This window comes from Anastrepha ludens, chromosome 6 (assembly GCF_028408465.1).
Source record: "Anastrepha ludens isolate Willacy chromosome 6, idAnaLude1.1, whole genome shotgun sequence".
Lineage (NCBI taxonomy): Eukaryota > Metazoa > Arthropoda > Insecta > Diptera > Tephritidae > Anastrepha > Anastrepha ludens.
Genome location: NC_071502.1, coordinates 31731500 through 31753959, shown reverse-complemented (window position 1 = coordinate 31753959; position 22460 = coordinate 31731500). Strand labels below are relative to the sequence as shown.

At 37.3% G+C, this 22460-nt stretch overlaps 1 protein-coding gene across 6 annotated transcripts in view; it reads left to right on the top strand.

Annotated features, from left to right (window-relative positions):
* The window catches only part of LOC128865803 (uncharacterized), a 93828-nt gene extending 76349 nt beyond the window's left edge, over positions 1-17479 (top strand). For all 6 annotated transcript variants that reach the window (XM_054106162.1, XM_054106157.1, XM_054106158.1 and 3 more), the window contains exons 3-7: positions 2031-2187; positions 12119-12261; positions 12404-12560; positions 12637-12751; positions 17113-17479. In XM_054106162.1, coding sequence (XP_053962137.1) covers positions 2031-2187; positions 12119-12261; positions 12404-12560; positions 12637-12751; positions 17113-17271 — 731 coding nt within the window. In that variant the 3' untranslated portion in view covers positions 17272-17479. The remainder of the gene's footprint in view (positions 1-2030; positions 2188-12118; positions 12262-12403; positions 12561-12636; positions 12752-17112) is intronic.
* Positions 17480-22460: the final 4981 nt, after the last annotated feature.

Here is a 22460-nt window from a genome sequence, read left to right as displayed (position 1 = left end):
ATGGGAAATTCAAAACGGTCCACCACGGCAGCGCCCCATGCCGTGGCAAGGCCACAGTTACTTCCTCAGGCGACCCGGTGTTAGGAAGGCGCCGTTGAAATACAGCCGGTCTGGTGAGCCCCCTGGCTGCAAACCATCCAATGGGCACGGTGTCGCATAACACCCTGGATTAGGGGGTGGGCAAGGAGAGGAAATAACGGGATGAAAGGGGTTTGGGGATGACAAAGGGATCTTCGCCGATACGGTGATCTTCGCATGGTGATTGGATGTCCACCAAGTACGCCGTAAAGTGGATGGATGGCTAGCCAATCCCCATATGGAGCTTCCCTCTTGGTTCGTGTTGGGTTGGTTCCCATGATATGGGGGTCAGACCACCACTTAAGCCTCATCCCCGCGGCAAGGAGACCAACAACTCCCTTGGAGTGTTTGAGAGAAAAATTCAGCGGGAGATTTTAGAAACTTTGCACTTTAGCGAAAACGAGTTTCGTAGGCGATGAGCTGTATGAGCTTTACGTCGACATTGACATAGCGCAGCGAATAAAGATCCAACGGCTTCGTTGGCTGGGTCATGTCGTCCGAATGGATACAAACACTCCAGCTCTCAAATTATTCGATGCGGTAACAGCTGGTGGTAGCAGAGGAAGAAAAAGGCCTTCATTGCCTTGGAAAGATCAGGTGGAGAAGAACTTGGCTTCACTTGGTGTTTCCAATTAGCGCCAGTTGGCACGAAAAAGAAACGATTGACGCACTTTGTTAAACTCATCCAGAAATCGTGCATGAGGTTATCGCGCCAATCAAGCAGGCAAGACTGCCATTTTAATGCTTGAACTAATTATATTAATTCAAGCCACTGATCCAATGATTACTTCATATGTATATGAACGCCTGTGTTAACTCACACACTATCTACATTTACGTACTTACATACTTCCATACATACAATGTACATATGTCGAAGCATACGCGTAGATGTACATAAAATTATATCCGCCTCACACGCACACGCACTGTGAACCCCAACAACATGTGCCACATGGATCTGCAAAGATATGCGAGTGACTTGAGCTTGTTTTCTTGCAACATATTCTCAACTTTGGCACGTCTTGGACAACTTCTATCAAAACGCAGCATCTCTCATTTGTCCAAACTGATCACAACAAAATATATATGCGGCAATATGAACAGAATTTAAGGCGTCTAAATGCAGATGCATACATACACACATACGCACGTCCGAGGTGTATGCATTCATCCTCATCCTCACACACACACAAACACACACAGGCACGCACGCAAGCACACGAGCACAACCACAAACAAACATGTGCGATAAATACGATTTGGAATCTACCCAAGCTCCATTTATCAGCGTTATTGACCAAAGGAACTGCAATAAAAAGTGCAATATTTCAATTTAACCGCTTGGTGGCCTTTTACCCCGAAACGCTGCATATCACAAGCACCAACGACTGTCCCTTAACCCTGCCAAACGTTGTGGTCACCACCATCACCAACGCCATAGCTGATACGGCTTGGCTGCTTTGCTGCTTTGCTGCTTTGCTACTTCGCTGCTATTCTACTATTCTGCTGCCTTGCTGCTGCTCTGCATCCGTGTTACATTGTTGTTAGTGTTATTGTCGTTTACTACTGCGCTTGGTAGCAATTTAACGTACAGAGGATTTTATTACCCTCGGTGCACATTCTCAACTTTGTTGTTGAGCCACGTTGAGTGTCGTCGCCCGGTGTGTTGTGATGAGTTTGTTCTTGTTCGGTGTAAGACAGTCGCACTGCTGTTGAGGCAGTGGGCTGGATTGTGTCGATGGTGCTACTGATTGCAACTGCAAGTTGTGGCAACTCAAAGTTTCTCATTTTGTATTAAAGTTTCATGCTATTTTCCACATGCGCCGCTCGTACAACTCCTCCGCTGTGCCATTCCCCTACCCATCTGCTCACAATTATTGTCATCTCTAATGTGACGACATTTTCTGTAACTTTTGTTCATTCTGTTTCGCTTTTTGGTATCGTTTCAGTTGCATTCGTCGGCAGCGCACTTGTGGCGGGTGTGCGCGGTGAGGAGTGCGGTCAAGAGGAGTTCACGAAATGTGCTGAGCCTCTGGAAATGCTACATTTAACCTCCGAATTTTCCATCGGCGCTGCCAAGAAGGACGAACTGGATAAACTTTGCAAGTAAGTCAACGCTATCAGCGATAAAAGAAAAACTTAATTTTTTTTTTCAATTATTTAATTCCACACTATCCCTTCACCCTGGTATCATATCGTACATTCGTTGAATGCCTTACCTGGCAATGGCGGCCAGCGTACTGACTACCTGTAGTTGTTGCGGCGCCGCTCATCAGTACACCAAGCCAAGTAATAGCAGGGTGCAAGTAATTACTGAGCGCAGCCGAATTTTGTTGATTCTTTTTCTTTTATTCAGTGCAAGAATTAATTGCGCTGTACAATTTGTGGTTTTTACCAGCAAAAATTAATATTACCTTCTAATTTCCACCAAATGTAAAAGTAAATTTTCTTTCTTGTTTCGTGTTCTCAGGTTTTTTTTTTGGGGTTTTTTTGAAAGACGACTGGCACTATCAAATCCAAGCCATCGTCAATTAAAGTTAGTGCAATCAGCTGCCATAAGTAGAAAATGTTGCCTGTACAGAAATATGCTTGGTACGAAATCTTAATTAATCGAGGCCATAAATGCATTTCCCTAACAAGGAAATTATGTCTGTACGTTGCTATGCCTATGTATGTGTGTGTGTTAACTGCTGCCATGAAACAGATAAAGTTTAAATAAGCTCTGTAGTCAATAATTTCGGCAGCTCTGTTTTACTGGCTACTTTTTGAACGTAGAAAAAACGCAGATAATTCCTTCAATGCAGCTAACCGCATACCTCAGACCCAGAAGTGTGTGTGTACATGTGCATGTAGGTTTGTCGGCCAGCCATGCATTCGTTGTGGTATAAAAGAAAACGAGTCCTTAAATTGTGGGTGATGATATGTAATTATGCTTTGAAATAAAACGAGTGGCCATAAAAAGAGTTTTACTTAAAAGAATACAGCCTAAGCAACATTTTTCTTACAGCTAAAGATTAGCTTATATGTGTCCCATTAGGAGGAGGTGTGGGGATATATGTGTCCCATTAGGTGTTTTGAGCGGGACCTTTAAGTCCCATTAGATCTCTATATCTTACTAATAAATAAATACCAAATAATAAGTTGGATGTTTCGTATCAACTAAAATAATGTATTTCTTTTATTTTGAAAAAACCTGAGTGCAATTATATTTCATTTTGAACAAAAATTAAGTGAAATTATATTTCATTCAGATATTATAGCAATCAACACTTATGCTAAGGAGCGATATAATTCTTGCATAGTGAAACTTCTCTTCGCATATTGGTTTAGTGCGCCTTACAACATTTTTGAGGCGACAGCCAGCGCATCGTCGTCTTGTGCTTCCTTTGATTTGTAGATGAGTAGCGGACTTTCCATCAGCGCAGGAAAGGCCAAACTTTCTAAAAGGTTAACGCTTGTAAAAAAGCGATCAAAATATAATGTGACATCTGGTTCTCGTATGGTGCTTACCAAGGTTTTAACTACTCGTTCACCTAGCATTCCAATAGTAGGCCCTTCTTCTTTTCCACAGTATATGTTAAAGTCATAACAATAACCTGTCTGGGAATCGCAACGCATCCACATTTTTATACCTCTCTTTGTTGATTTCAGTGGCATTTTCTGCTTCAGAGATGAACGCCCTTTGAATTTTGTCATTGATTCGTCAATGATTTGATAAGGGCTGTCGGCGCGAGCTGCTTGAAACCGACTTTTCAAACATTTTACCATATCATCTACATAATATGTTTTGCTAGCACCAACAGGTTTTTCGGGAGACCAGAAATACATTTTCGAAGAAATAGTAAAGAAACGATCGCGAGCAATCGCCGATTTTATAGCTTCGTTTCCCATTGCTTTATGTTTGGACCAGTAGTGTCTCATCGCAGGTAGACGCATATATGACATGATAAGTGTACACCCGATAACAACTTGGATTTCACCGATATCGGTAGGTTTCAAAGAACGATACTTCGTAAATTTACGCAATAGCTCGAGGCGCTCGTTTGTGCACTGTGTTATGTAAATAAGCAAGCTTCTAGGAAATGCTTTATCGAATATTTGTATTACTGAGTCAGTTCGTCCCATATGTGAAGAAATGATGGGGGTTCGTTGAGCTTGAACAGTCTTTCGTGATTGGAAATTTTCATCAGGTATTGACCAACTTTCCGTTGATTGGGACTCATCATTTTCAGAAGAAGTATTATTTCCGATATTTCTTCGCTGGATTTTTCTGATAAGAAGCTTTCCTCTTCAGAGGGCTCGTAATTATCGTCACTGCCGTCTGAAAAATCGACGTCACCAAGGTCGCCAGATTCGTCACACTCCATTAGCTGGGCCAATATATCCTCTTCATTTAATTTTCTCGACATAATTCCAGGTTTTTCTAAATCGAAACAGGTTTATAGTTAAATATGTTTAAAATTTCGTAAGGCTAGAGAATGTCGACAAGTTCTAAACGGGACATATTTGTGCCAATAAATAAACCTAACGGGACACATAGATCCCATAAATAAAAATAATCGAAATAAGACTTTGAAACTCAAATAATGCTACATTAATTGACTTTCCCAATTACCGTGATCCAATTCGAACTTAGTTTTAGTAAAATCTACTATTTTTTACACTTATTTTCACTGAAAAAATCGAATATTCACAAGAAAATAGAAATTGATTCAAGCACAGTCACGTTTAGAAGCAAACTGAGCAGCGTCTGTTTACTATTTTAGCATAAAAAACACTGAACCGTTACCTGAACCTCACTATACCAGACGGGACAGTTTTCTATGAGTTTTAATGGAAAATTTAGTCTATAGTTATAAGAATACTTTTTCTGGGACGTATGTGTCCCAATAGGTCCGAAAGGGTTAACCGAGAGGTCTCCATTCTTGCTGACAAAAATAAACGGAGAAGACGGTTTAAGCGCAAAAAGCCAATAGAAAAATAAAAATGAAAAATATTCCCATAATATTCAAGTTGAGTATCCCAATACTAATTTGTTTTATACAAACTCACTACAAATTGCTTGTTTGCTTTAAATATTTTGTAAATTTACTATATTAGAAAAAAATTGTTCAATTTAAAATGTTGAAAAAAAACCGAAATTATATTACTTTAAGAACCTCTGTACCAAATTTTTCAGCATTCAGAATACATCTTAAAATTAAAAAATTTTTTTGCTTCGAAATTTTCTCAGTTTACTCCTTATTATATTGCAACCCACAAATGAAGCAATTTTCAAAAAAATGTACGACAACATCCAAAATACTAGCACCAGTCGACATGGAATCACTGAAATAACAAAGAAAGCAACTAAGATTCTAGCGAAAATCATTCCGAAAATGTAAACCAAAAAACTCGGCGATCAAATATAATTATCAATTTCCTTACGTGTTATTGAAATGAGGGTAATTTTTTTAGACTCACTCTTATCGTATTGCATATTTTTTTGTTTTTGGAGATTTTTTAAAAAGTATGTCTGCAGCTCAGCGTACTGCAGTGGCACTAATGACAGTATGGCCTTAGGGCAAATGTTGGTAGGGCCAGCAAATGTTTTTTTAAATATTTTCTTGACTTCGAAGTTGAGAATTGAAAATATATTTGTTTATGTGATTGAATAAGTCGGATTTACTAACAGATGACAAAGTGAAAAGTTACTCAAATCGAGGATGTAAATCGTACGTATACGAGCATTGATATTTTCACTTGTTCAGTTCTTCGTAGTTGCATGCACATCGCTTTAAAGTTGAAAGCACCTTTTTTAACCGTAATGTGCATACATACATACACACATTGATACAATTCAATATGTACAAAAGTTAACTTGAAGTTTTGATTTTAAACGCCATGTTTTTGCTCGTTTCGATATCCATTCGTCCACTTGTCAATTCATCCGTGCGCTCACTTACGTGCTCTCCCAACTCGCTCGACAGCTACTGCTTGCTACTGCTACTCGGACAGCACTTCTCATGGCATTTGCCTCGTTCATACTCGTACCACCACCACAAACACTCTTAGCTTTCGTATGCCTATTTAGTTACTCAAAAATTTGTGTTGATTGCAACTACTCCATTGCCAGGAGCAGTTCGTTTTTCATTGTAAGTGACCTTATCATTCGGTGGTCAACGTTTATCACTTTGTATTCAGCATTCAATGCGTTTGTCCACTTTCCACTTTCCACTAAGACTGTGCTAGTTAGTCTATTTCGGGCAAAACAAAAAAGGCACACACTTTTAGCCATACACCCATATTCATATACACACATACACACATACATATGCACGGCGGATAAAAATTGGCTTCATTTAAAATTCTAAGCGGATCATCTGTTTTGCAAAATGAGTCTGAAAAAACTTTCGGTTCGTTACGTAAGTAAGTAAAAGCATGCATCAAATTCAATTTCAAAGTAACAATTTTGACATCACAATGGGCTGGGGATATGGAAAAATCGGGTAGCTGTAGGTATAAGTTTTGAATTAACTTCGTACTGCACAAAAAATAAATAATAATAAATAAACAAATTTCATTTTCCTGTCCTACAAATGACAGGTGAGGGTATTGTCAGTATTGTAAGTTACACTCATACATAAGTAAATATAAACTCGTATAAATTTGTTCACCTCATTGCTTAACTTTTCTTTTGCCACAGTAACTCTGGTGGCCTACTTTAAATCGTGGCTGTAGCTTCAAAACTTTCAATTCCATTTTGAATTTTGTGCCCTATCGGAAATATTTTGCACTTTAGGATGCACTTTGGAAGCCTCAGCGTCATCGAAAATTTGGACCATCGGATGGAGGTGTGCCGCCGAGGCCGAGGTGGCCCTTTGGCTGATATTTTGTTATATACGTAATTGAGCCATACCAATATTATCATAATAAGGAAAAATGACAATAATTTCCTAAAAAAATGACATTTTATTCAAAATCAACACCGGCCCTTGAAACTTGACCACCCTTTATATTTGAACAGCGCAATCGACAGTCCATGAACTCCAGCGGCTTTGTATTCCTTTAGTTGCGCTCATACTGCTTGTGTTGGTTGGATGAAGTGGTGATTCACCAAGAATCCAATTAGTGTTTCCGCAGCATTTTGTTGTCACAACGATTAGTTCTTCACTACTTCATCCAGTCTGTGCAATTGAGAAGCCTCATTTACGTCGGACCAGCTCTTCGAGGCTTTCAAAAGCGGTTTGCTCCTCGCTTTCTATAGAGCAGGGCATTCACAGAGGAAGTGGATGATAGTTTCCTTTTTCTCCGTTTGATTACAGCTATGGCAGCATATCTTGTAAGGGATACCCATTTTGGCTGCCTCCTCTCCTCTGAATCAGAAGCCAGATATCACTGCCGTGAGTAAGCAGGCAACCCTTAGTTTCATATTTGCCAATGTTGACGTTTTTTTGTGGTTGTTGGTGGGCCAATGGCAAACCTCCGAGTGTATTTCTGCCATGAAAAAGCTCCTCATAAAAATATTTGCCGTTCGGAGTCGGCTTGAAATTGTAGGTCCCTCTATTTGTGAAACAACATCAAGACGCACACCACAAATAGGAGGAGGACCTCGGCCAAACACCCAAAAAGGGTGTACGCGCCAATTATATATTATATATATATTTGCATGTTGTCTGCTCCCCCCCATCTACAATCCGCGATTCGTAGATATTTTGAGAAGATTGCGTTCTAGATTGCACTTACTGGTGTGAATGCCTATTCTGCTAGAGCGTTACTCATGGCAGATCCCCTTCTTGCCAGTTCATCCGCTTTTTCATTACCTTCAATGCTCCAATATCCCGGGACCCAGATTAAGGTAACTTTATGACTTACGCTCCAGGTGGTAAGGCTATTTCTGCTTTGTTCCACTAGTTTAGAGGATTGTAGCCGAATCCAGTGCCTGGATTGCAGCTTGGCTTTCCGAAAGAATAGCGATATTGCCCTTAAAAGAGAAGGCTGCGATTAGTAGTCTACGAGCTTCCCCTGTTGGCAATACTTCTACCTGGAAGATACTGCTCTGACTTTTAAATTCTAAGTCTATGGGAATATATAACTGCGCCAACTCCACAATCCATTTCTGAACCAGCTGTGTAGGCAGTAGTGTCGAAGTTGTTTAGTAAAAAGTCTTTACTCCATTCCCACCGAGATGAAAAGAGAGTGGCAAAATTCCTATTGAATGTCACCGTTGGGACGATGTAATGAGTACTCCACGAGGTGAATTGTGTTTGTCGCAATAATAGACTGGCAGGTCCATACGTTTTTTCCCCTCCAGCGCCCCGCTTCACTTAACTGCTTGCGCACTTATAATTTTGGTATTGGGAGTTCTGGTAAGCTCACCTAATTTCTTGGTTTAGTTTTTCGGAATGATTTCCGTTGCAATCTTAATTGCTTCCTTTATTATTTCAGTGATTCCATGTCGACTGATGCGAGTATTTTGGATGTTGTCGTAAATTTTTCTGAAAATTTGTTCATTTGTGGGTTGCAGTGTAAGGAGAAAAAAAGTAAAGTGAGAAAATTTCGAAGAAAAAAAATTAATTTTGAGATGTATTCAATGCTGAAAAATTTGGTGCAGAGTTACCTAAAGTAAAATTATATCGGTTTTTGTCAACATTTTACAATTTTTTTCTTTTTTTGAATCTGATAGCATAACCCACACTTCTTAAAAAAAATTTATTTTGAAAAAAAAGTTATTTGTTTGTTCTAAATTTTTGGTGTACATTTTTTTGTCATTTTAGAAACACAACAAATCGGTTGTTTTTAATTTTAAAAATGAAATATACTTAAACAAAAAGGCATTATTATTCTTTAATTATTTGTTTTTTAAATATTTGGAAAATTTTTTTGAAGAAACTTTTTATGTTTTTGGTCAAAGTTTCCAGGATTAAATTTGTTTTGTCATTTTATTTATTTTTATCATGGTTTTTTTTCTAGGATTAAATTTGGTTTGTAATTTTTGAAAAACACCAATTACCGTTTTTAATTTTTTAAAATAAGTTATATTTCTTAAAAAAATTAATAAAACAAAGTTGGTACACATTTTTGGTAAACATTTTTTTCCAAATTTTTGAAAAACACGCCCACTTAGATTCTTTCTTGTTTTTTTTCATTAATATATGTATATAGGTATGTACATATGTAATATATCGCACATAATGGGGGGCTTATACCCTTTGCTTGAGTATTTGTCCAAGTTGCTCCTCCAATTATTGGTGTGGGTCTTGATGTTATTCGACAGACGGAAGGAAGTTTTATGCCACCTCTGAACGGTATCCGACCCGGGCACTGCCGAATGATAGTCACGCACCAATCCATTCCGGAATAGCGGCCGCTAAAAAAGGGTTTTCCAATAACATGTGTTATTTTGAATAGCCCGCTATTTCGGTAGATGTCACTTCTGAAGCTTTCATTTTTTGATATTTGACAAGTAGAAACTACGCCATTAATAAAAATGGAACGATACACGCTTAAAAAACGCATTGAAGTTATTAAAATTCACAATAAAAATGGTGAAAATTTGGCAGAGACGGTTCGTAAGACTCGAACACTTTTGGGGCATCGTGAAGCACCTTGTCGGACCGCAATACAGTAATTGGTGAAAAAATTCGAGCTGTTGGGACAAGTTCGTGATGTGAAGAATAAAACCCGCGCACGTCGCTGAAGAACAGTCGAAAATATTACGGTTGTGGCCGAAAGAGTTGAAGAAAGGCAGGTTTGTCCACTCTTCGTCGTTCTTTGGAATTAGGCATTCCACAAACGCCATTACACCGTAATTTGCATAAATATTTGGGTCTTAAGGCTGATAAAGTCCAGTTAACATAAGAACTCAAGCCGGCCGATCATCAACAACGTCGTGTCTTTGCTGGTTGGGTCGTTGAAATGCATGAAAATGATTCGGAATTCCATCGAAAAATCATCTTGAGTGCTGAGGCCCATTTTCGCCTCGATGGCTTCGTCAACAAGCAAAATTGTCGGATCCGGGGCTCAGAAAATCCAAGAGTTATTGTTGAAAAGCCTCTCTATCCTCAACGTGTGACTATTTGGTGCGGTTTATGGTCCGGCGGAGTCATTGGACCTTACTTTTTCGAAAATGAAGTTGGAGCAACAGTTACGATGAATGGATGGCGCTATCTAGAGCTGATTAACCATTTTTTATGTGCCGGAATTGGATGGTATTAATCTGGACAACGTTTATTTTCAACAAGACGGCGCTACGTGTCACACAAGCAACGAAACCATTCTTTGAATATCAAAATAACACCTGTTATTGAAAAACCCTTTAGTATTAATATGTAAATTAAAATAGCACTTTAAAAAATAAAAACAAAAAATTATTATTAATTCAAGATTATGGAAAAAATTATATTGAAACATTTTTTTTTGAAAATATGAAGTTTTTTACAAAAATATTAAATTTTTTCCGAATGTTTTTTTAAGTATATTTGCAATTTGTGAAAAGAATGACAAGTTTTGGGAATCCCACTGTGAAATTTTCTATAAATTATTAAAGTTGAAAATTTATGGGAAAAAATTATATTTAAAAAAAAAGTGTAGAAAATGTTAAATTTCTTACAAAAATATTAAATTGTGCCAAATGTTTTTTTTAATATATTTGCGATTTGTGAAAATAATGAAAGTTTTTGGGAATACCATTATGAAATTTTCTATAAATTATTAAAATGGAAAATTTATGAAAAAAATTTATATATAAACAAAATTTTTAGAAAATATCAAATTGGTTGCAAAAATATAAAATTTTTTCTAAAATAATTTTTTTTAACAAAAATATTAAATTTTTTTCGAAATAAATTTTTTTTGAGTATACTTATCCTAAAAATTAAAAAGAAAGAATTTAAAATCCTTAAAGAACTATTTCACTTTAAAAACTCTATACCACAATTTTCAACATTGAATAAATCTCAAAAAGATTTAATATTTTCCGCAATTTGTTCAGTTCAACTCTTATCATACTCAGGCCTATAAATAAACCAATTTGCAGAAAAATTTACGATAACATCCAAAACACTTGGTTTACTTGATATGGAGTCGCTGATTTAGTCAAGTAGAAGTAGTTTGAGACTTAATTTTCTTTATGCCAAAACTCCGTGGGTGGTAAAACCGCATATTATAAATTGTTTTGCAAATTCTGTTTAAAAAGCTTGAACCTTGGACTTACATGAGTTTTGTACGGAAATTAACATAAATTAAAATAAAAATTTATGATATAAAAAAATAAGTAAAATTTAATAAGCAACAAATAAATTGTCAAAAGTAAGTTTAGCCACAGACAGACGGTTGCATATCTACGGGGTACCCGGACATAAGAGCATTGCAGGAAACGAAATTGTAAAAGCGCTGGTTACAGACAATTCATACAAGAAAACGACATATTGAACTCTTTAAATACGGTATACAATGACATCGCTGCGGAAATGAAAATACGGATTGATAGGAGGTGGAAACCTCTAGCCACTTGCAAGACCGCGAAAATCATGTGTACACAGAGTGCAGATAAATACGTCCGATTCGTACTTGTTCTGTCTAGAAAAGAAAGCAGACCTATCGTAGGTATAGTGACAAGCCACAATTTGTTAGCGGCACACGCATACAAGGCATACCTTCTATGTTCCTGCCCTGCATTAGCTAGAACCAGATTAAAGTGCTGAGGAGCTTTACAATATGAGAAGTTAGAGTACCTCTCGGGGATAGAGCTCCAAAGTTTACTTAGATTCGCAAAAGACGCAGACGTATTACAAGATGTCTACTACAAAGAAACGTAAGGGTCTAGCTCCATCTGGTAACACTAAGGATCAATAGGTCTATGTGATGGCTTTCAGCCAGCCAGGTCAACCTCACCTAACCTAATTGTCAAAACTGGTCAATAAGTTCCTGTGCCACAGTTTTAGCACATGGGAAACACGCCAGTTTGTAGCGAAGTTCTGTTACGAAACATTTTATCTTAGTCTTTTATACACTTTACATAATATACATAATTTTGTTTTTGTTGTGTTTTTTGTAGCGAATTAAAAAAAGGCGTCCGCTGCATCCAAAGTTATACCCGACGCTGCATGCCACTGCAGCAAAGAAACCAATTCAATAAACTCTACCATGGCACAAATCAATTTATTCGCGACCTGTGCATTAAAGGAGAATTCCAGGATGGTAAGTTGAAAATACGAATATTTGTATGTATTTTTTATGTTTTGTGCCACTGCTCACCTTAACAGCACTGCATTTGAAATTTGCCTAAAAATGCAAACATTTTTCCATTCTGTTGATTACTTTTGTATTGAAATATTTTCAGAGTATTTAAAGCATGCACCCTGTTCGGAGATGGCCAAGAAAGAATTTGAGGTGTGCGCCAATCGTTATAAGGAGACAATGGTTTTCTTAAAGCCGAATAAAAACCAGGAAAGCCACGAGAACATTACTTTAAATGAAAATATAAAAACAATCTGTTGGTGCGTAATATTTGTTTTAAATATATAGCTTTTTTTTCATTTTACTTTTGACTCTTTTACTTTCATATGTTTGCAGTTCAATTAATGAGTTGGTCGATTGTTCTGAAGATGCGGCTCGTAAAATATGCGGAACCGATGCGGCGAAGTTTACTCGCGAACTGGTTGACAAATATGCGAATAGCTTGACGAAGGTGAGTTTGTCTTATAAAGAGGAAAACTTTGTTTGTTTGTTTGTTTGTAACGAATAGGCTCAAAAACTACTGGACCGATTTTAAAAATTCTTTCACCATTCGAAAACTACATTATCCAAGAGTAACATGGATTACATTTTATTTTGGAAAAAAATAGGGTTCCGTAAGATATTTGGATTTTTCGGACACAAACTGAAAAAAATCTTATATATAAAATAAAGTCAACTTTTTGTGTGTGTTCGCTAACCGGCCGTGTCTGCACCGAATTAAACCAAACTTACACACATTGTTAAGAAGGTATTGAAGATGGTTTCCGTATAGTTTGGATACCTATCGGTGGATAGGGCTCGAGATATAGGTCAAAACGTGGACCCGGGTAACCTTTGGTTGTGTATGTACAATATGGGTATCAAATGAAAGCTGTTGATAAGTGCTTTAATACGGGGTAATTTTCATACCTATTGATGACTAGGGTCTGGAAATATATGCCAAAACGTGGACCCGCCGTGTCTTTGCACCGAATTAAACCAAACTTACGCACATTGTTAAGTAAGTATTGAAAATGGGTTTCGTAAAGTTTGGTTGTAATTCGGAGCACTGGCAACGGGTACAGCGTTCTTTTGAGCCAGCCATAATGTCGCTTACTTTTTTAACGCTTGGGGCGGAACTGAACTGTCAAATTGACAGTGTGAGTTACAATGTGTCAATATTTCTTTCTGATTTTGATGCCATAAGGAAAAAACGTAAGTGCAACATGTAAAAATTGTTTGTGAATTTTTTTGGAGTGGATTTTGGAACAGTGAATAATTTCTTACGAAATTTGAGAATTTAATGTGAAACCGAATGAAATTTTGTGTTCGTGGAAAAAACAATTTTTTTCGTTTTTTTTTGTTTTGAAAAATATAAATGGATAATGGTTAAAAAAGCTGCAATGCTTAATAAAACATATAAATTGAAACGAAAAATTCATGGATGATCAGGAAAAAAGACGATTGTTTATTCATATGCGTTGATTTGAAATTTAAAAACAATCTTCTTTTTTCCTGATTTTCAATTTATATTTTATATTTACTCAAAAACAAATAGAAAAACAAAAAATATTGTTTATGCCAAAGCGCTTGAATAAAGAATAAATAATATGAAAACCATATATTTTCTGTTCTAAACCATATCTATTCTATTTTAGTGTGCCCAGCGAAGGGGGCCGGGTTTGCTAGTGTTAAATATTTTTTCTATTTACTATTTTATTAAATTTTTTTTTGCTACCGACATTTTCGAGACCTCATTTTGTAGTCCCGAAATCTCGCGACTGTCCCGAAATTAAAATTGATTGTGCTAAAATTTATTTAAAAAAATGTTGCATATAATTATGTATGTCGGTCGGTATGAGGGTCGTTTGAAAAGTTCCTGCAAGTTCACAGAGATGGCACTAATGGCGCGTATGGAGGTTATGTGTAGTTAGTAGTAACTCTTGAGAGTAGATATACTAAGTTTCAGCTGAATTGGTCCATTTTTTTGTGTTTGGCATTCGTTTGAATCGAGGAAGTCGAGTGATTTTGCTTTTCCATCATCAGACAACGCACCAGCTCACACCTCAGCAGTTGCGGTCGCGAAGTTTCGAACTCGTTTCACAACTACCCTGTTCTCCAAATTTGACTGCCTCGGATCCCTTGGACTACTATTGATTCCCCAATTTGAAGAAATGGCTGGCCGGAAAGAGATTTTATTCAAACGAAGAGATGATTGCCTGAACGAATGGCTATTTTTCAGACTTGGGCAAATCTTATTATTCGTAAGGAATCGAAAAACTAGATCAGCGTTGTACGAAGTGTATAAGTCTAAAAAGAGACTATGTCGAGAAATGAAAAAAAAAAAAATGTTTTTATTGTATTGAATAATAAATTAATTTTGCACGGACTTTTCAAACGACCTTCGTATGTACTCAGCCAGTTAAAGTCTTTTAAAACAAAGAAAAGCAATTCATATATAATATTTCTTTACAAACCAGAAGAACAAACTTGAAATACTACAAATTTAATGCATTTATGGATGATCGGAGTTTTAGGATTGAAAATTTGATGTTTTTTTGAAATTTGTTAAATACCAGTAATTTTTTTTCTACAAAGTTTTGAGCTTTTAGTTACGTGCATAATGTGCAAGCATATGCGGACGACATTGCCTGTTTGTTAACGGACCCTTTGCTTATGAACATCTCTAGAAAAGTGCTGAAAACTCTGGATATGATTGACACTTGGTGCTGTGTTAATGGGCTATCGGCAAACCTCACCAAAACAGGTACTGCCCTCTTTACCAGAAGGAGGGAGATTAATGGACTCGTTCTGCCTAAACTAAAAGGAGTCACAATCCAGCTATCCAAAGAAACCAAATATCTTGGAGTAATCCACGATAGTAAACTTCTTTAGAAGTCACACGTTGAAACCAAGACATCCAAAGCACTGATAGCTTTCTGGCAGTGCAAATGTGTCTTTGGAAAAATGTGGGGTATTTCTCCTAGCAAGAGCGTATGGATATGATAATACCTATTATCACCTATACATCAGTGATCTGGAAGAGGATCTTATCAAGACTACAACGCACTGTGGCCGCAATGGCCAGCCGGAGTTTTTCCGACTACTTCAGGCCCGGCATTAGATGCTCTGGTTGGTCTACTACCGCTTGATGCTTTCATCCAAGGAGAGGCCTTGAAGGCCATCTGCAGGCGGAAACACAATGACCTGTCCGGCATTGGAAAACAGAGAATGCATGGACTTCGATCCAACGATTCTCTCCATGCCGCTTGACTCCATGCCAACAAGAGTCGTACTTGAAAAGAGATACAGTGTGGTGCTGCCAAAAGCTCAACTGTGTTCAAACTCAAAAAATGAGTCCGGCAAACACTCGCATTTTCACGGATGGCTCCAAGACCGAGCACGATTCCGGCTCTGGTGTCTACGTGGAATCGAGCGGAGGTTTCAAACGGAGGTGTATAGTGTTCAACAAGCGATAAACTTTGTTCTGAAAAACAGATGGAGAGGCAGATCTATATGTGTCTGCAGCGACAGCCAAACTGCGCTCATGGCCTTAGACAGCCCCCCAACTACATCAGGGGTAGTCGAGTTATGTATATCCAGGCTGAACTATGCCGGTAGACAAAATATCCTGATGCTAACATGGGCCCCGGGACACGTGGGTATTGCGGGTAACGAGATATTTCACTCCTTAGTTATAATGGGATCTGGAGACCAACTTCTTTGGCACGGAGCGCGTTCTGCCACTTTCTTTTGCAGCCATCACAGTCACGGTTAGCAAATGGGTAACTGCCACCCACAAGCGAGCTTGGCAGGCTGAGAGAGGCTGCAGATGGACTAAACTGATGTTACCTGTTACGTCCGACCGAATGTCGCAAATTCTCCTATCATTAAGCAGAAGGGACTGGCCACTTTCTATGGACGAAGCACATGGAAAAGGTAGGCATCTCAGACAGTGCACTCTGCTCAGCAAGTGGAGAGGGGGATGAGATGGCGGGCCACTTCCTGTGCGTCTGCCCCGCGTGCGCTCGAATCAGGTTAGAGGTCTTTGGCACTGATGTGTTATGGAGCGGCCACATTTCGTCGCGCTACCATTATTTTGAACACAAGTGTGCATATAATTTGTAATAAAAAATGTAATGCATTTATGGGCCTCGTAGCCGAAGGGATTGGTGCGTGACTACCATTCGGAATTCAGAGAGAACGTAGGTTCGAATCTCGGTTAAAAAAAAAAACAAAGGAAGAAAAAGTTTTTTCTAATAATGGTCGCGCCTCGGCAAACCTCCGAGTGTATTTCTGCCATGAAAAAGCGTTTCATAAAAACCATTTGCCGTTCGGAGTCGGCTTGACACGGCAGGTCCCTCCAATTGTGAAACAACATCAAAACGCACACCACAAATAGGAGGAGCAGCTCGGCTAAACACCAAAAAAGGGGGTGCGCGCCAATCCCGCGGCTTCGGAATTGACAATTTTATGTAGTATTGTTTTTTTTCTTTGTGCAAAGTTTGCAGTATTGATTGATGTGGTTCATGTATATAATAATATAATTTTTATAAATTATATATTATATAATTAATATATATATTAATTGAAAAAAAAAAAAAAAATTTAAAAAAGTTTTGAATACAAAAAACAATTAATTAGTCGCGCTACTATTATTTTTAACATAAGTGTACAAATACTCTCTAATAAAAAATAATTCAATGCATTTATGACATCCCGTAGTCCCGGAATTGACATCCTTAGTAGTTGTAAAATAAAAGTTCTGATCTATTTATTTATGTTATTTTTGTTTTTGCAATTATTAATAAAATACTTTTGTACATTTTTTAGCTCTACTGCGAGGACTTCACTCGACACCCAGAAATGTGCCATGACGGGCTCAGCGATGACGGTGTGACTCCGCTTCAGTCGCACGTTGGTCGCGTGGTTGTGTTTGCGATTTCAAGCATTGCCGTGGCACTGGGATCGTCACACTTTCGGCTAAGATAGATGAAAAGTATGGAAACATTAAATGGCAAAAATTACTTTGCTGCGCTTAATTTTCCGTAGACGTTATTTACAATATTATTATTCTAATTATTACTTTTGGATGTTATTTAAGCTATGAGTTTTTGGTGTGTGCGCGCAGTAATCTAAATTTAGGAAATATGAAAGGCAAATGTGGAGTGAAATGTAATACAGCGCCTGGCTGTATAGAGCGAAAAGGCAAAAAACAATGAAAATAATGCAAGTTTGTGTGTTGCCATATGAATTACAACACGCAAAAACATTTTAGTTTGCATGATTAAGAGCGGTGGAAAATGGAGGTTAATAGTGGTGTAGTTATGTTAAAAAAGAATAAGCAGTTAGTTGGTAATTTTTCGCAAATAAATTAGATTTGAAAAGTCGGGAAAATGTTGCAAATATGAAAAAATATGGCTGCAAAAAAGGCCAATACGAAATTATCGACACACACACCCACATACACGTATATATATATAGAATGCAAAAAATACCAAAATATATACACACACACACACAAGTATTTAGAATATTAGATTTAGTAGAAATACTAAAATATATTGAATTTACTCGTATATGCACTTGTTTATTAAATTGATATAATTAACTTCTGGCAAGTAAGATAATGAATTAGCATTAAAAACAAAAACAAAAGAAAACAACAAATACACAGGGGCAATATTTACTCGTATATAATTAATAAAATAATTTTCCAATTTTCACCAGCACAAATGAAATGTGTGGCTCTTCATATCACTACTGAATATCACTTTAATATTTAATATGAATTAGATAAAAATTTTAGTTATAAGTTCATAGAGTTTTGTGCACATTGCACTGAACGAACGACCCTTGTGATGCATTAGAATTAAATTTAGTCGTATTAGACTTTTTTTGGCACTTGTACTTACTCCTAATAAAGCCATGTTACTAACCAAAGTAAATAAATATATTATATTACAAGTGTATGTATGTAGCACATACATATGTACACCGGCGTGAATCTACAAACCACATAACATATTTTGTCTTTAATTTGGACTCGGTTAAGAACTATCGAATTTTATTTCAGAAATTTTGAATAAAAAACAAAAAAAAAAAATCTCACACCCACGGCCAAAAAAATAGAAACGCGTTATTTCGATATTTACATATTTGAATAAATTTGCGTAAAAATTTCAAGCAAATCAGACGAAAACTGGGGGAGTTATACAACTTTGATTGAGAGGATTTAGCCAGGGCAAATAGGTGCTAGGAAGGCTTTAGACTAATTTTGACCGATTTTTGTTTTCAACCCCATTGTTCTGTTTTTTACATATTGGAAAAGGCTAACGCTTCGCGAAGTTTCGAGTAAATTTTAATACCTTTTACTTGTTTAGCCCTCTGCGACTGAAGAGACTTAATTTTCACAATTCCACTGACATGGTAGTATATCCGACACTATTTCGACGACTTGCCTTTACCAAGTTCCGGCTTGTAAAGTTGGTCCCTATTTTAATTTTTTGCTTAAAAACTTAAAACTTATATCTATACAGAAACAACGAAAAATATTCCATACATAATTTTTTTTTTTTTTCAAGAAATGTTTTACATTTACTTTTGTTTAAACTTAAACTCAACGATATATTAAGAAAAAAGATAAATTCAGTGGTTAAGTTGGAAAATAAAAAAGAAGTTCACCATGAAACATTACTTAAAAATTCGCCACCCAAAAGTTATGTTTAAAAAAAAAAAACAATATTCCATTCATTCATTTATTAAAAAAAGTGTTTGCATTCTATATTAAGCTTAAATTTATCAGTCTAGTAAAAAGAGATCATATGAATCGTAATAAAAAGTTACAAATTTTGTTGGCAGGCCTCACAAAGTGGCTTAGAGCATTGGAGGCAAATTGGCTTTAAGCAACTGCAGCAACAATATCTAGTTATTCTTTTTATTTTCTGGCAGACAAATAGTGCAATGTTTTCTTCCACTCGATGAGTTAGATCGAATGGTTGGTGTGGGAGGGGGAAGATCTTTACCGAGAACCCTGTTTATCGTCATTCTTAGTTCTCTTGGCAATCTTTCTTTCTACACCCGAAATTTCATGTGATCTAACGCCAATTCTCTTGCCAGATTGAGTAAACAAGTTTTTCTTCTCATTTTATCATCAGTGTCTGAACACACATTTGATTTAAAACAAAGCTATTAATACCAATCATATCTATTAGTCTTTGGAAAACTGCCATAGGCCACCGACGAGTTTTACGGCTGCTTGAATATATCGAACATTTTTTGTCAACTTCGTCGACTCCTCCTTTGGTATGGTTGTAATCTGCTATCATAACTGGTTTTTTTGTGTTAGCATCCATTTCTTGATTGTAAGTACGTTGTTGTTCAGCGATGGACCTGACTTGACTTGAAACAATAAGTTCTTCAACTGCTTCATCATTTGAAACTTCAGCGTTTTCTAAAAGTTCAGTTTCTGGCTGAAAATTGGGGTCAGTGCCTTCGGCATCAAAATTGCTGAACTCATGCTCGGTTTCTTCCTCCAACCACTGTTTTATCTGCTCGTCGCGGCTTTTAAAAGTTCCAGATGATGTTCTCTTGGAAGAGTGTATTTAACTGCTCCATCAAATCAAAACTGAAAAAAATATAAGGTAATGAAACAATTTCACTGATACGTTGTTCAGGAGACACTACGAAAATATAACAAAAATACTGAGGTGATTGTTTCTCAGACACCTACGTCAATACTGATGTGGTTGACTTGCAGACACTTTTTCACTCACACCCACGCGTGTGCTCACTTCGACTGCCTTTTATACACTAACGTACTCATGAGGACGTAATAAGAAGCTACTAAAAATTCGAGAGTATCTGCTTGTAAAAGAACGGAGCAAAATAGTGTTTTGTAGTATTTGCCAGTTGCAGAGCGTTAATATACATTTTAATTTTTTAATATATATTTTTTTTGTTTTATTATTTTTTATAAATACATCCTTAATTTTATTGGGTATGGGAATCAGTTTCCGCCCTCGTAAAAGAGTACGCTTTAGTACTGTATGTACATCCAATATCTCAGTTTCGAAATTTCTAGAAGCTCTATATAAATCGTAAATTTTTCTCCAAAATTTCAAACTTTTGAATCAGAATTAAAAAAAAGCTTTTATACCCAATTCTATAGCCCATTAAGGCCTAGTCCAACAAAGTGCCAGTTTGAAGTGAATTTTGATAATTTTGATAATTTTTTCGCCTCAAATCCCACCTATCGAGTTTGAAAGACTAAGTATATAAATGCAGTAAATTTATTTGATCCAGAGCTGTTGGCCAATTTACCAAAGAAAGGTTTCGCACCCTCATTCTGGTGCTAATGAACTTAGGAAAAGATAAGATTCCTGAGCAGATAAGCTACACTTCTGGTATTTAACCTGAATAAATAACTCACTGATAGGCAACAGTGCAAGCTCGTTCAATTCAACACCTGAAAAGAAAACATAAAAAAATTAATTCAGTTTCTGAATACATTTCCGCACTCTTATTACAATAACAACAAGTTTTTTTTACAGTTTGGGAGATAAGAGAAGTTAAAATATTCATTCAAAAAGTTCTCCCTTCTGGTGTTCGGTATCTTATTGCTTAAACAGACGGCGGCATTATTCGCGATTACCGGTGCAGTTAATTCTGATGAAAATTTTAGTTTGACAGATGGTTGATACGTGGACTAGTGAACAGCTGAGTGGCTTATTGGACAGTTCTGTTAGTAAAAGATGGACCGCAGACAACAAATACGGGTATTAGCTGTCCTGATTAGAGTTTTAATTATCTCTTTGTTAACGAAGGTTAAGCCCTTCATATGGTTTAACAGGAAGCGGAAAAAATAGAAATCGGTCGGTGTACAATCCAAAGAATATGGCGGATGCTGAAAAACCTCCCGTTCGAGCTCTTTGAGTACGGCTTTGACGACTTACGCCACACGGGAACTGGCGTTGTCGTGAAAGATCATCGTTTGACCACGTCGATCAGGTCTTTTCAGTCGAACAGCCTCATTCACGCGATGTAACAAAGTAGAGCCACTCGTTGGCCGTGACATTCTTTTCGAGTATTTCCCAGTGCACCAAACACATATCAGGATTTTCTTTGATTGAAGATCCGACTTGATTCCCGGCTTTGTCGTATCTTTTGGAGCCACCCACTCTTTTCCTTGCTTCATCTTGATATATTGGCACCATTTCTCAACTCCCGTGATGATTCGGTACAAAAAGCGACATTCCTTGTTTGTTTCGGTGAGCTTGTGAGGCTCCCAGGCTCCCAATTTTTTTGTATATCACATTGAATGATGGTAATTGAGAATCGTTTTATGATCGCAGCTAATTTTTTCCGCCAATTCTCGACCTGGTTCACTGGTTCGGCGACCGTTCTCTTTCAAAAGTAATTCGAGATGTTCTTCGAATTTAGAAGACCTTCCGCTGCGGGACGTGTCAGCGATATCAAAGTTTCCATTTTTAAACTTTGCAAATCAGTTCCGTGCTATAGACTCGATTATGACACCTTCTCCATAAACGTCGCAAATGTCCCGGGCTGTTTCAGTAGCTTCTTGACCTGGATGAACAAAGAAGGGAAGGCGTCGAAAATATTTATTAACATAGTTCACATCGTTAACAAGTTAATTTCGTTCGGGTGAATGTAAACTAGCATTAGGTTAGGTTGGTATGGTTGCCCAAGGAATGAGCACACCTGGACGAGGAAAAACGGTTTCGTCCTTCCTGGTACCATTATGAAAGAAGTGAGGTGAAAGAAGAAGAGCGATGGAATGCAGGGACAGGGCGGGGATAGGTGGGGCTGGGATGGTTAGGAGGGTAGGTTAAAAGTGTGTGGATTACGAACGATGACTGTGCTGCGTTTACGTCAACCGGTTTGTGCTGCTAATGAAATTCATCAGATTTTTAATGTCAGCGCCAGCTATATCAGCAGGCGTAGCAAAAAAGTAAGAGCCACGATGCCTGGATCTTAAACCCGCCAGAGCAGGGCAGCTAAAGAGAAGGTGCTGAGATGATTCCACATCATCCTTCATGCATTCATCGCAAAAAGGACTTGAGGTAATTTCAGAAAAGTATTTATCGGTGAAATCGGTAAAATCTTCGATTAATTACTAAAAATTATATTTAAGAAGCTCGTGTTAAAATTTGAGACAAATA